This window comes from Oxyura jamaicensis, chromosome 9 (assembly GCF_011077185.1).
Source record: "Oxyura jamaicensis isolate SHBP4307 breed ruddy duck chromosome 9, BPBGC_Ojam_1.0, whole genome shotgun sequence".
NCBI lineage: Eukaryota > Metazoa > Chordata > Aves > Anseriformes > Anatidae > Oxyura > Oxyura jamaicensis.
In genome coordinates, this window is record NC_048901.1 from 19,994,062 (window position 1) to 20,006,860 (window position 12,799).

At 34.6% G+C, this 12,799-nt stretch overlaps 1 protein-coding gene across 11 annotated transcripts in view; it reads right to left on the reverse strand.

Moving 5' to 3' along the window:
• NLGN1 (neuroligin 1) overlaps window positions 1–12,799 on the reverse strand; it is a 419,732-nt gene that overhangs the window by 179,860 nt on the left and 227,073 nt on the right. For all 11 annotated transcript variants that reach the window (XM_035334991.1, XM_035334993.1, XM_035334992.1 and 8 more), the window contains one exon: window positions 11,184–11,336. In XM_035334991.1, the coding sequence (XP_035190882.1) occupies window positions 11,184–11,336 (153 nt within the window). The remainder of the gene's footprint in view (window positions 1–11,183; window positions 11,337–12,799) is intronic.

The window sequence follows — 12,799 nt, forward strand, 5'->3', positions numbered from 1 at the left end:
ATCTCTAAAACAGCCCTCTGTATGCTGCAAATTGTTAAGCACAGGACATTTAACCTGCTTTTTGCAACTGCTTCATTTTAAAGCATTTCACTACTTGCATTTACTGAGAAGCTGCTATTAAAAGCACCTTCAATCTGCTTTATACGTGTCAATTGTAGAAAGCTATTAGCTGTAATTGGCAATTTATTTATTTTTTTTCCTTTTGCTGCTTTTAGTGTATGATCGGCTTCCAAGACGTAAGGTTTCAGAATTTTGCTAATGTACCCTAAGCGATGTGTTCACCCATGGCGTAGGCAGTTTTTAGTTAAGAAATTGGTCTTCATCAACATGTGATTTTTCAATATGTGTCAAGAGATGTGAAAAAATAGGTGCTCAGGAATTGCAAAATGGTGTGGAAAAGGAACAGTGAGATGAGTGAGAACACACAGGAAACATCTTAGCATGATGAAAACAAAGGAAAAAACAGAATGCCAAATAGGTCATTGGTTGGTAGGCTGAACCTAAATAATTGGCATCTAACTGAAACAAGCCTACATTTCATGGATGTATGTTAAGTTCACATTGGATTCCTTCTTAAGAGAAAAAGCAGGCGAAGAAGGGAGAGAAAAAGCAGTCTTCCACTTACATAACTTGCAGGTAGTGTTTAGGACTCAGAATCATGAGCTCCTTACCAGAAAAATCAAATTCCAATTGAAAAAGCTACAGCATAAGATTTCACTTGACCCAACTTGTGACCATGTTATTCTTCATCCCTCAATATTTAGGGTAATATTAGGATAACTGTGAAGTTTACCCCCATTTTCTTTGTCTTCTCAAGAAACTTCTGGGTGACTATCCCCATTCCCCTGGAAGTGGCTGAACAGCTAGCTGCCTGCCGATGGGAAGCCACAAATGGATTCCTGATTTTGCTTTGCTTGTGTGCGCTGCTTTTGCTTTTCCTAGTGAACTGTCAGCATCAACCCAGGAGTTCTCACGCTGTTACCTCTCCTTTTCTCTCCCCCATCCCACCTGGGGATGATTTCCTGTGAAGACACCTGTTTTTGGAAAAATCTTCCTCATTCTGTGTAAGCTTAAATTGAAGCCAGTGAAAACCAAACCCTTTCACATGCTTGTTTTCGTTTCTTTTGGCTCCCTACATATACTGCATGCTTTGCAGTGGGAGGTTAAGAGCCATGTTCTGAATATGTTTCTGCTGGGTGCTGCAACTTTGCAGGATGACTTGAACAACAAGTAAGTATTAGCAGACATTGATTGTCACAAGTAATTTTGTTTCTTTCAGAGTGAGATTGATTATCTTTCCCTAAGTTGTGCAGATCTCCAGGGAGGATACGCTGAAGCACCACAGAGAATGTGATGATAAAAGGTTTTAAAGGACTCAAAAGTTTTAGCACCAGAGGACTGACTAAGCGCTTGTGTACATGAAAAGTGCATGCCTCATGACAAAAGCTCTCTTCTGTATAGCCAGGGAAAGGAACTTTGTTTATCTATTTCCATCATCCAGCAACTATCATTCAATCATTAATGGGAAATACACCTGCTCAGGCCCACTTTTCCAACACAAAAGCAGAGAAAGACCCACATAATGCTAGTGCAATATTGAAAAGACTCCACTTATACTGGAACAATGTGATGAGCTGTATGGGGGTAGGCTATGAAGGTGCTTACAACAACAGGAATAAGAGAGAAAACCAAAGACATTGTGCTACTTTTCCTTGTCACTCTAGGCAGCAGCAGCAGAACTGCCATCACGGGCACTGCAGCAAGTGGCTCTCCTACAGACAAAGCATAGCTTCTTTGGTGCAGCACACAGTATTTTCTGTTTGTGGCTGGTCCTAGTGAGAGCAGATAAGGTTCTAGCAAAGCTGAAGATCTTTTAATGACAGCTGCTTGCAACCACTTTGCATGAGGTCTTGTTCTGTGGTAACCTAGAATGGGTCACAAGGCAGCACTGTCTTCAGGAAGAGGATCTTCCATGTCTGCAAGATAACCCAAATTATTTCTGACCCTCTGCTGCACCTTTGACACTATAGCCATGCAATATTATTTTTTTCATATTTTGTATGTCAGAAGAAAAAAAAAACATTAAAAGTGAGCATTTATTATAGTTACAACTCTTCAAAATTATCAGTTCCACTATACCTGTTGAATATACATCTGTTGGTAAATTTGTTTGCCCACAATACTTACACAAGAAACTTCAGATGTTGAATTTTGTTATTGCTGGAAAATGAAGACAGAAACTTATTATCTAACCCTCACATTTAAAAAGCACATTTCCAGCTGGAGAAATCCCATATTAGAAAAGACCTATACTAGCAGGGTCAAGTCAAGTGAATTCTTTTTCCTTCTTTTTCCTTTAAAAAGAAAATGTATGAAATAGTAAGAGAATCTAAGTTCTCTTTTTAATATAAATTTAAGAAAGATAATGAGAAACAAAACCCTATCGATGTGAATTCATACAACTAGTAACTACGAAAACAGGAAAAACGCAGTAGCAAAATGGTTTGTAAGTTTTGAACACACAGGATGTGCAAGCCCACGAAGTGTTAAAAGACAATATTTTAAATTACTGGAAAGAAATTGTGAAAAGAATGTTAATACTCTTTTTATTTTGAACATTTCCCTTTCAGTTTCTCATAAATTAGCCCTCCTAGTTAAGGACTATATAAAAGGGAAAGGAAAATATTTAGAGAATTTTTTTCAAAGAGGCATGTAATAATAAAGTGAGTAATTATAATAGCATTAGGACACTCAGGAGTGTATTTCACAGGGTCATTAATATGGTTCATGGATAGCTGAAAGCACATGGCCTTTGGCCTCATGCCGCACAACACACATGGGGCATACATTAATGGCTCTGTAAAGCACACCCTATTGTGTCTCAGTGCTTTAATAAAGCCTTGCAGATGAAATGCAAAACCATTTTCAGTTGAGCTAGAGTACTTTGCTGAAGTTGAAAGGGAAATTACAGTCACAAAAGCAAATCAACTAATGTGCAGTGTGCTGTACCGACAAGTAGAGCTGGAAACAAACTTTCTGGGGAATAAATTAATTTACCCATATGTTTCTTGTTGAAATCAGTAAGATGATACCAATAAATGCTTCAAGTCATAGGGCATTAGAACTTAAATAAGGAAAACAGGTTAGGGACACGTTTGCCATTTCTTTTTGAATTTATTTGGATCTATAGGGCACTATGCCATTTCTCTCTTTCTGTTACGTACTTCTGTACTGAACACTTCATTATCATCTAATTAAAAACAAAGCAACCTAAAAATATTTTAGAGCATACTACTGGCAATGGAAAATTGCTCAACCTGAATCCTGGTGAAAAGCGTTGAGAAAATGAACAAATTATAATGTGGGAGATTTCATGAAATCAACATTCACCAGCAGACAGAAATGTACAGAAAAAAAAAAAAATCATTTTTAAAATCAGCAGATTTCTTGAACATGTAGTGAATCCCTCAGAGAGAAAGACTGCTCACCATTTTTTATTCTATTTCATTAAAATTTTGGCACATAAAGAGTGAAATATTACTGCAGAATAATGAAAAAAAAAAAGTTTAGTTTCTGTCTCGTTTCTCATTGTAAGCAATGAAGAAATTTCAGTTAAGATATGTCACCTTGCTTTTTTCAAAGATGTTTAGCTTGCAACATGTAAAACATAAGAGAGACTCAAAACACTTTGATAAAGATGTCAGGATCTATTATTTGTGTCTTGTTCAAGGCAGTTTTCAAATTTACTAAATAAGGGGTGTTAACCAATATCCATCATTTACACTGTACACGTTTACAGTGCAGAATGTACACGTTTACATTCACCTAGCAGGTTGTTGTGTAGTGTATGGAATCAAATTTAATTTTCAATAAAATAATATTTATTTTTTCAGTGTATCATGGAATGTAAGAAATCAGTATATCAAGCAATGCAGTCTTATATGTATTCCAGTTGGAAAGTAATGCAAATTGCTATATTTTAGTGTACATTTTTTCTGTGTTAGCTAAGGTGGTCATTTGCACACAGATCACCCATTAAATTGAAGAAAGAATTTAGGACCTATACTGCTGCCAAGAGAGTTTTGGGTCCTTAAATCTAGTGCTCACATTACTCTTTTCAGCTGTTAAAAAGTTCTGTTACAACCTTAAAATATGGATCTTGTTCAATTGATTCAAAATTATCGTGAGGCATTACATCGAAGAGTATCAGATCAGTATTTGAGTTACTACCTCTATTTGTAAACTACATTGCACACACACACAAAACACAAAAATTGAGCAATATTAAGCATTTGAAATGTGTGAAAAAGGAGAGAAACATTTCAACATCTGTAAATGAGATTCCTGCCAAGTTATCTATCGCTACCAAGGTCCAAGAGTGTACAGAATTGCTTCATTTTAACTTCAGAAAACTTGAGACTATTTAAATATATGTAATAAAACAAAATGAGTTGGGACTTCAGAAGCATGCTATCTTCATATCCTGCCTCTTCTATAAAAAGTTTCAAATGAATCTTCATTTGCTTCATTTGGGATTGAATCAGAGGTAAGGAAAGGCACAGTGTAAAATTTAGAGCTGAAGAGCACCCGGCCCACTGAGATTGGGTACAGATCTAGCCTAGATGTTGAGCTGTGGCTTATTTCTTACTATCTTTCTACCTTGGTTGAAAATCAGAATATTGGAAACTCAGAGGATTATTTCAGTGTTGAAATACTCCACAGTGACATCAGATTGCAACAAAGTCCTAATTCATCCCCACCTCCTGGCCTGCAAAAAGACAGATCCTTTCCTGGGAAGTCTGGCATCCTGGCAAAAGCAGAGCAGACTAAATTCTGTTTGCTTGTAAGGACAGGGCCAAGTCTGACATCCTGACAGGTCTACCATCTCAAGACAGCCAAAAGCTTGGGATGTTGTATAGTATATAATACAGGTTATTTTGTATACTTGAAACTTCTGTAATATTGTAGAATGGAGGTTTTGCACAGGGATCAATGATAGCGTTAAACTAATTTGGTCGGATATTACTTGAAGGAAAGTGAAGGTAGGAATACATATCTAGATGATAAGAATTACAAATACCTTCACATAGGATAATTGGGTCAAAAATGTTGATATTTTCTGAGGCAGTAAGATGTCTATAATTTGTCTTCAGTGAACGCTTTCTCCTTCCTATTTTGCAAATATTATCAAGTTGAAGTTTATTATGAGCTCGAAGATTAATCTGCTATTTGGAAAAGCTGGAATATTTTTATTATATGATTAAATATTGATCAAGGGAATTTATCTTACCAAAAATTAATTTCTCTTTACAGAAATTGCATAAACTGCTCTTATGCCAAAATGAATAGCTTTTAAATTTGCTATTTGTTATTTTTCTGTTTACCAAAAAGAAGTCTAGCGACAAACAGAATAAACCTGTTAATTAAAGTGTACCTGTACCAAGATGGAAACCTATTCAGTGGCAAACAAAATGATGTCTTTGTGCCCTGAAAAATAAAGAAACATGTATGTAGCCATCTATCTAAGCAGATGGATAATGTCAATTTGTTGTGCTAGAAAAAGCACAAATAGAAAAGAAATGGTTCATTTTAAAAGTGCACTATATATTCAGGGTTCTCATTTCATAAATATCTTGCCTGCTGTGCACTGCAGTTGACCCTTTAAACATATCTAGTCAATAACCTATTGTTTACTGCAAGTCCATTTTGTCATTTTGATGGTACAGCTTCAAGTGTGGCAATCTTCCTTTCTCTGCTTCACTGCATACACGACTCCCTTTGGCTGGTACTAGCTCACAAAAAAGCCACTAAAATGTCATTAATTAGAGCTGGTTTGAGATCCAAATGCTAATTCTATTAACGGACCTATGAAATTAGGACACTGTAAATCTAGATGAGCTATGCCTGGGTATCCTGCAATCTGGACTGACCAGAGGTTACCTACTATATTAAATAAGAATTGTCTAATATGTTGTTAGAATTTTAAGTATGTATAAATCAAACCATGTGAAGTACATCACAAGAGGGAATAGACAACTGCAATCTGCTTTCTATCTTCGCCTCTTCCATTTATCCAGCATCAAATTCATTTGGAGTGTTTCATACCATGAAACATACCATGGCCAAGGATAAGGTGGGATCAGATAAGGCCTTCTGGACAAATTCCCTGCTGTGTAACCCCAAAATAATAAAAAATCATTTATAAACAACATAATATCTACAACTCTAATGGAGACATGTCTCCATTATTTGGGTCTCCAAAAGTATTACATGAATTACATTCTTCCAATTCAGAAAACTTAAATTAATGATTTTTAACTGCACGTTTTGCTGTGTTTTGTTATTAATTTCTCATCTTTACTTTCAAAGTAATGTACTTTTAATTAGTCAATACTATATAATTTTTTATTCATCTATCATTTTTACTCAAACATATTAGGAAAGAGAATAGAAAAAAGCTCATCAGAGACCCTTTGGCAGTACAGCAAAGCCAGAATAAAATGCCATCTCCTGACAGCACCTTTAACGTTTCATAAAAAGATAATGGATTTGCTTGTCACTGCCGTTAATGATCAAACATTTTCCCAGTTTTACTGGATATTAAATTGTGAACTATAAAAGAAAACTCCACAGTCTAAGCAATGTAGCAAAAAGAATCTTACTGCATTTTTTTTTTTTTATCTCCTTTGATGTCTAACTAATATAAGCCTTATTCCATTGCTACTTAAACTGAATAGTCACTATGACATAGGTGGGTGAAGTTTACATCTATTAAAGTGAAGAGGCTTATTTTCAGAAGGCAAGACAACTCTCCAGGTTGCCGAACAGGGCAAGATGGGCCATATGCACAAAAATGCATAAGTGACACAGGACAGTAATTCATCACAATATCTTTAAGTAGTTGACTAAAGCTTTTCTCATAATTTTTTTCTCATAAATTTTCTCTTCAGAAAGCAATTTTTGAAAGGGTTATGTCTAAAATTACTGGATGTTTTTGAGAACATTTATTGAACAAACTGAAAATATATTTGAAAAATATCCTCTTTTTAATATTTTCAGTAGCACTACCATGATGGAAAACTAAAGAGGCAAGACAGGAGAAAAAAAAAAAAATCTTCTCTGATGGTAACAATACAAAGTAAATGATTACCAAAATGAGGATCAATCAGTTTTACAGATTAACACTGAAGAAATCACACCTACTTTGAAAGCGCTGAAAATTTTTAGTTTTCTGTTCTACTTAGAAGGAGGAAAGAAAATCAGAACAAAACAAGACAATATATTCCAGTCAGCAAAACAAACAAACAATCTAGGATAACTGTTTTCTACTCTATTGTCTCAATTGTCTACTCAATTGCCAAATAACCACCAACTAACAGGTGACAACAATCCAGTTAGTCTTGAATTAGCAACAGTGTCTTCCCTCTCCTCAAAAGGGAAAACTGTTTATAACTAAAGGATGTTGACCAAGACAATCTCATTTATGGGTATACTTTCATTCTGGCATAATTTATAGTCTTACAGTTAAGGACTGTTTGCTTTCCCAATGTAAACATTATTCCGAATGCCAAATGGAAAATACAAAAAACGTATATTTTTTCTTTTTTCTTACTTTATTACCATCTTCTAACCCAGATCCTTAGAATGACAGTTTATTGCCACATAGAGAGGAAAAAAATGGGAAATTTAAAGCAGTGCTTAACCTAGAGATTCCTCTGAATCAATTCTTCGATCCCGCAATTCAATTTAATTGTGAGGTGCATTAAAAATGTTTTTCTTTCAGTTCTATTAAATTCCTGTGGTTAAAAGATAATAAAGAGCAAGATATATAAATTAATAAATGAATATGCAGTCTGCATAAATCTGTTCCCTCCTCTCTCTTCCCTCTTGGAAACTTAAGCTAAAGGAGAAGCAGCCAATGCTGACCCAAAGCATCCTCCTTTTCTAAAAGAAAGAACATAGAAAACAGCATTGGTAGGATTAAATCTGTCTATCATAATCTGCTCTGGATGTTAAATATATTTAATATGTTTAATATGTTAATATAAATATGTTTATAATCCTTTTACATTTATTTTATGAAATTTAAATAATAAAAACTGCTTGTTACCAGTTGGAGATATTTTAAATAAACATTTGAAGTCTTAAATTAGTTGAGTTCAAAATTGAAACTGGTTTTCACATCCGTCCTTTCCTAAATACAAGTGATAAAAATATTTCTGCACTTACTTCTATGCTGTCCTTCAAGGAAATTAGACCACTACTGCAGTATTTTTCACTAGACAAAATTGCTTGTACAAGACTTGCATTTAAAGAGATTCTAATGAAGATATAAATAGTCTGTTTCCAATAGCTTCTTTCTCAGTAGTCCCAGAGCTTCCAGGGCAAACAATTCTCTTTTCCCTCTTATCAATATCTAAGGAAAGATTTTAACAGACTTTCATTCTCAGACTTGCTTCAGATAAAGACAAAATTGAGCCAGAGGACTCACAGGACTTTTGTTTGTTTTTTAACTGCACTTGCTTCGTACTTCAATTTTATCATTATTTTCTCTTTACCTATGAGATTTCACTTTCAAGTGTTCTAAAACTCTAGTAAGGAGCAATCTTGCATCTCCATAAAATGTAGGTCCTCCAGCAGAGTAGTCTATAGGACAAAGATTGTTTCAGGTCAGGATAACAGGAAAATAATCTGAATTGCACCTAAAGCTGTCTACTATGGACTGAAGAGTACCAAAAGGAATCTAATAAGGCATATCCTCCCTTCCCATCACTATCTGTCTGGAAGAATATATTTCTCTGATTTAACTGGCTTTGTTAAGAAATGTCAGAGTGAGAATCCTGGAAAAACAATGGCAGAACTCCTAGTGCTCACACAGATCACCTACATTAAAACACATCCATAAAAACTGATACAAGAAAACCAGACCAGCAAAGGTCATATGAAAATGAGAATATAGACTTCATTTTGTCCCTACATCTTCACATGTGGACGAAGGAAGTAAAGCCCTGTACAGTCAAGCATTGTAAACAGCAATTAATTGACATTAGTTCTCATGCAGGACAGCAAAGCTCAACCTCTCACCTTATGGGATGTGAGTTAGATAAGAGAAGCTGAGAATTTGTCAGCTGTGTATTTGTAAAACCTTAACTTGTAAAACCTGATATCCAGTATGATTACACAAAAACCTGATATCTAGTATGATTACACAAAAGTCCAACTTTGAGGCTATCTCACACAGTTATCTAAAGACCAGGAAACATAAAGAGAGCCAGAAGAAAATGCAAACTGTGCAGATTTTCTTTTTATGATTACTAGTGTGTTTCTACACTGCCTATTTAGAGACATCATCATTTATTTAATACATGACAGATAAGCATCGTACCAGACACAAAATACATGACTGACTTTAACTTTTAGTTAAAAGGTACATTTATTATACTAAGAAAACCCTACAAGCCTGACATAGGGTTATTTTAGCTGAGTTGAAGGTAATTTCAAGTATTCATACCAATCATTGGATTCTGCTGTGAGTTTTGGTGGTTTTAATGTAATAGGTCCCACTTAAAAGAAAATTAGGTCTCTGCCCCTTGAGGCTCTGTAAAGACCACAAAGCCCAAAGAACCACAAAAGCACGAACATAAATGAAATCCTCCTAAGCTCAATAAGATGTTAGCAGTTGGTTACCTCAGGGATCAGTGTTGAAATTACAAAAGGAAAAGCAATTACCATCAACAAATGTGAATTAATTCTCATCTTTCAAGCAACTAGCACTTTCAAACACTGCAACTACAAGTGAATTTAGGAATTTGAATATATAATTCATGAAAATAAACAGTGCTTTCAGATAATAGCTACTGTATTACTGGACAGAATACCCTACTAGCATATAATACAGATAAATGTTCCAAACTTCAAGGACAAGAGCACAGATTACAGATTATTAACTGCAGCACTAACATATGCCTAAGGGCTTGAAGTAAATAGATAGACAGTAGAAGGGAGAAAAACATAAAAAATATCAGGATTTCCTTGCTTAAAGAACATCACAAATGAAACCTCTAACTGAATACTAAAGATACTAACTGAAAGCCAAATAATGTTTATGATCTTTCTGGAAATCAAAAAACAAGTGTAAAATACGACTACAATAGACAATAGACTATTTTTCAAAATTTAGGTTAAAATCCATTCCCATCAAAGATTCCATCAAGACACTTTGTTAAGTATCTTCACACACAAAATTTTAATACACATGAAACCATGGGAGATAAGTTATCCAGATGAGCAAACCAGAAGAAATAAATTCAGGTATCATCCTAAATGAGTTCAGAACATGAAGAAACAGAGCACCAATGAAATAAAATGATCATACAAAAGAAAATCAGAGTAGCAGACATTGCTATTGCCCACAGACTGATAATAAAGTTCACTGGTCTTCAGAACCAACTTGCTGCTATGAATGGCACCTATCTTATCAAGCGCTGTCAGATATTACAGGGAACACTCATATACCCATGCAAGTATTGTGAAATTACTGTACTGACTTCTATAATATCCCAGAATTGAACTCCTGCTTTCAGGAGCCTTAGCAAGAAATTTGTCAGTAGAATATGCAGAACAAAAGAAACGATCATGCAATTGTCACAAGAACTGTCAAATGTGCATCATATATATGACTACAGTGAACAAATAGCAAAGGTGTTTTTTTTAAAAAAGAAATATAAGCTACCAGAATTATACCACTTGCCTACCAACAACATAAGCATATCCTATTCACCAAGTTTGAAAAAATCAAAGGTGACTATTCACTTTCCAACTTGTCTGAGAAAGCAAATAAATATATACATATATTTCACCTGTCTATGAAGTAAAGCATTGCTGCTATTCACAGAAAAAATAAATAAATAAATAAAAAGAACACTTCCACCTGAACAACTCAGCAATGGAAACACCTGTTTCATACCATTAAACACAAAGCATGACAGAGGTTCTTTTAGATAACACTTGCAATGCCATTTTATCTCATCCCCAGAATAAAAAGCTTTTTTTGACAAATTTGTAAACCAAAAAAAAAAAAAAAATAGTAACAACAATAATAATATAAAAAAAGTATGTTCTCACCTATAGCATGAATTGCATTACAGAAACCAGGGATTAATAGAAAGCTGAAAGCTTCTTACCAAGTACCCCAAGGCGATAGTTGACTGTGATGACTATCACATTCCCATAACTTGCTAGAACACTGCCATCATATAAATTTCCAGTGCCTTCCATGTAGGACCCTCCATGAATATACACCATCACAGGCTTAGGTCCCCCACTGTCCCGAATGTCTGGAAAAAAATATTAAGACAAATTTTATCTCAAGAAAGTACCAAAAAAAAAAAAAAAAAAGAAAAGATACATGCAATACATATACATATATATATTTAGTGAGGTTATTTTTCTTGAAGTGTTTCTCAAGCAACATCTTTTACATAAGGAAATGGGCAGATAGGAGCATTTCTTTGTGACTTGTTTACTTGTAACTAGAGTTCATAATTTTGAAACTGTTATTGGCCTCAGAAAAGCAGAAAGGAATTGAAAATGGTGACGTTTGCTCAAATGCAATGGGACAACAGTCTGACTCTCTTCCTGCTGACTTTGATGTGAAATGTCTGCTAACATCAGTCTGAGCTCATTTAAGCATAGCCTGAACGCTTCAGAAAATCTCAGTCCATCTTTCTACTTGCTTAGCTAAAGGCAATTCATCATATTAAGATAAATAAGGTTTCTCCTCATACACAAGTTACTGATGGCTTTCAGTATGACAGATCAGCAATTTATTAAATATATATATATATATATATATATATATATATACAGATGGCTTTTGATAGTTCTGAAGTCCAAATTTTCAAAAATGACTTGGGAGCTCTTTAGCACTCAGACCTCCATCACACATTACATATAACCTTTGTAGCCTGATGTTTAAGGAGCGTTGGTACTTCTTATTTTACTGGATTGTGTAAAGGACTGTAGGTTATACCTGAAAAACAGCTGCCTGCATTCAAACAAATAATAAGGTTCTTAAAAGTGGCACTGAACTCAAGGAACAATTTTCAAATTTAGAAGCTCTACCATTCTCGCAGAGAATAAAATTAGATATTGACATGTCATTTGGGGTTTCTTTTTAGTGCAAACATTGATTTAGGTATCTCTAATTCTCCCTCAAATCATCTGACTTTCAGTTTGACTCAGGACAAAATTTTGAATATCTAAAGTTTAGCGAACATGTGGATAAACACTGCTTTTTGCAAGGAAAGCCCTTAAGCATCAACTCAAAGTAAAAGTTGATTGATGAATAGAGGGATAATACATGTTTTTAAAAGTTTGTTTTTCTTTGACTGGAAAGAAATTAACAAAAATGGAAATTTAAACTTTTCACATGCCTGGATTAAATTGCAATTTGAACTAATTCACCAGGCATCTGACTCTTCCATTGCCTAGAGTAATCCTAATATTCCATTCTAACAGATGCTAAAAATCAAGGAAGACAATAGCAAGAAAGCACGTGAAAACTTCCAAATGAGGAACTGCACTGCATATTCCTGATCAAAGACATTTTTGTCATTATGAGAGTATTCAAGCGACTTCCCTGATTGCTCACTTCAGCTTTTAAAGAAACCTCAAATGTATTTTTTTACTCCTTTGATTTGTATGAATCATAGTTAAGAAGCTATCAAGTAAGATCTCTCTAGAATTCTTTGAATTGTTTCTGAAGCACTGTAAAGAAGACTAGGTGAGGGCAGTTAAA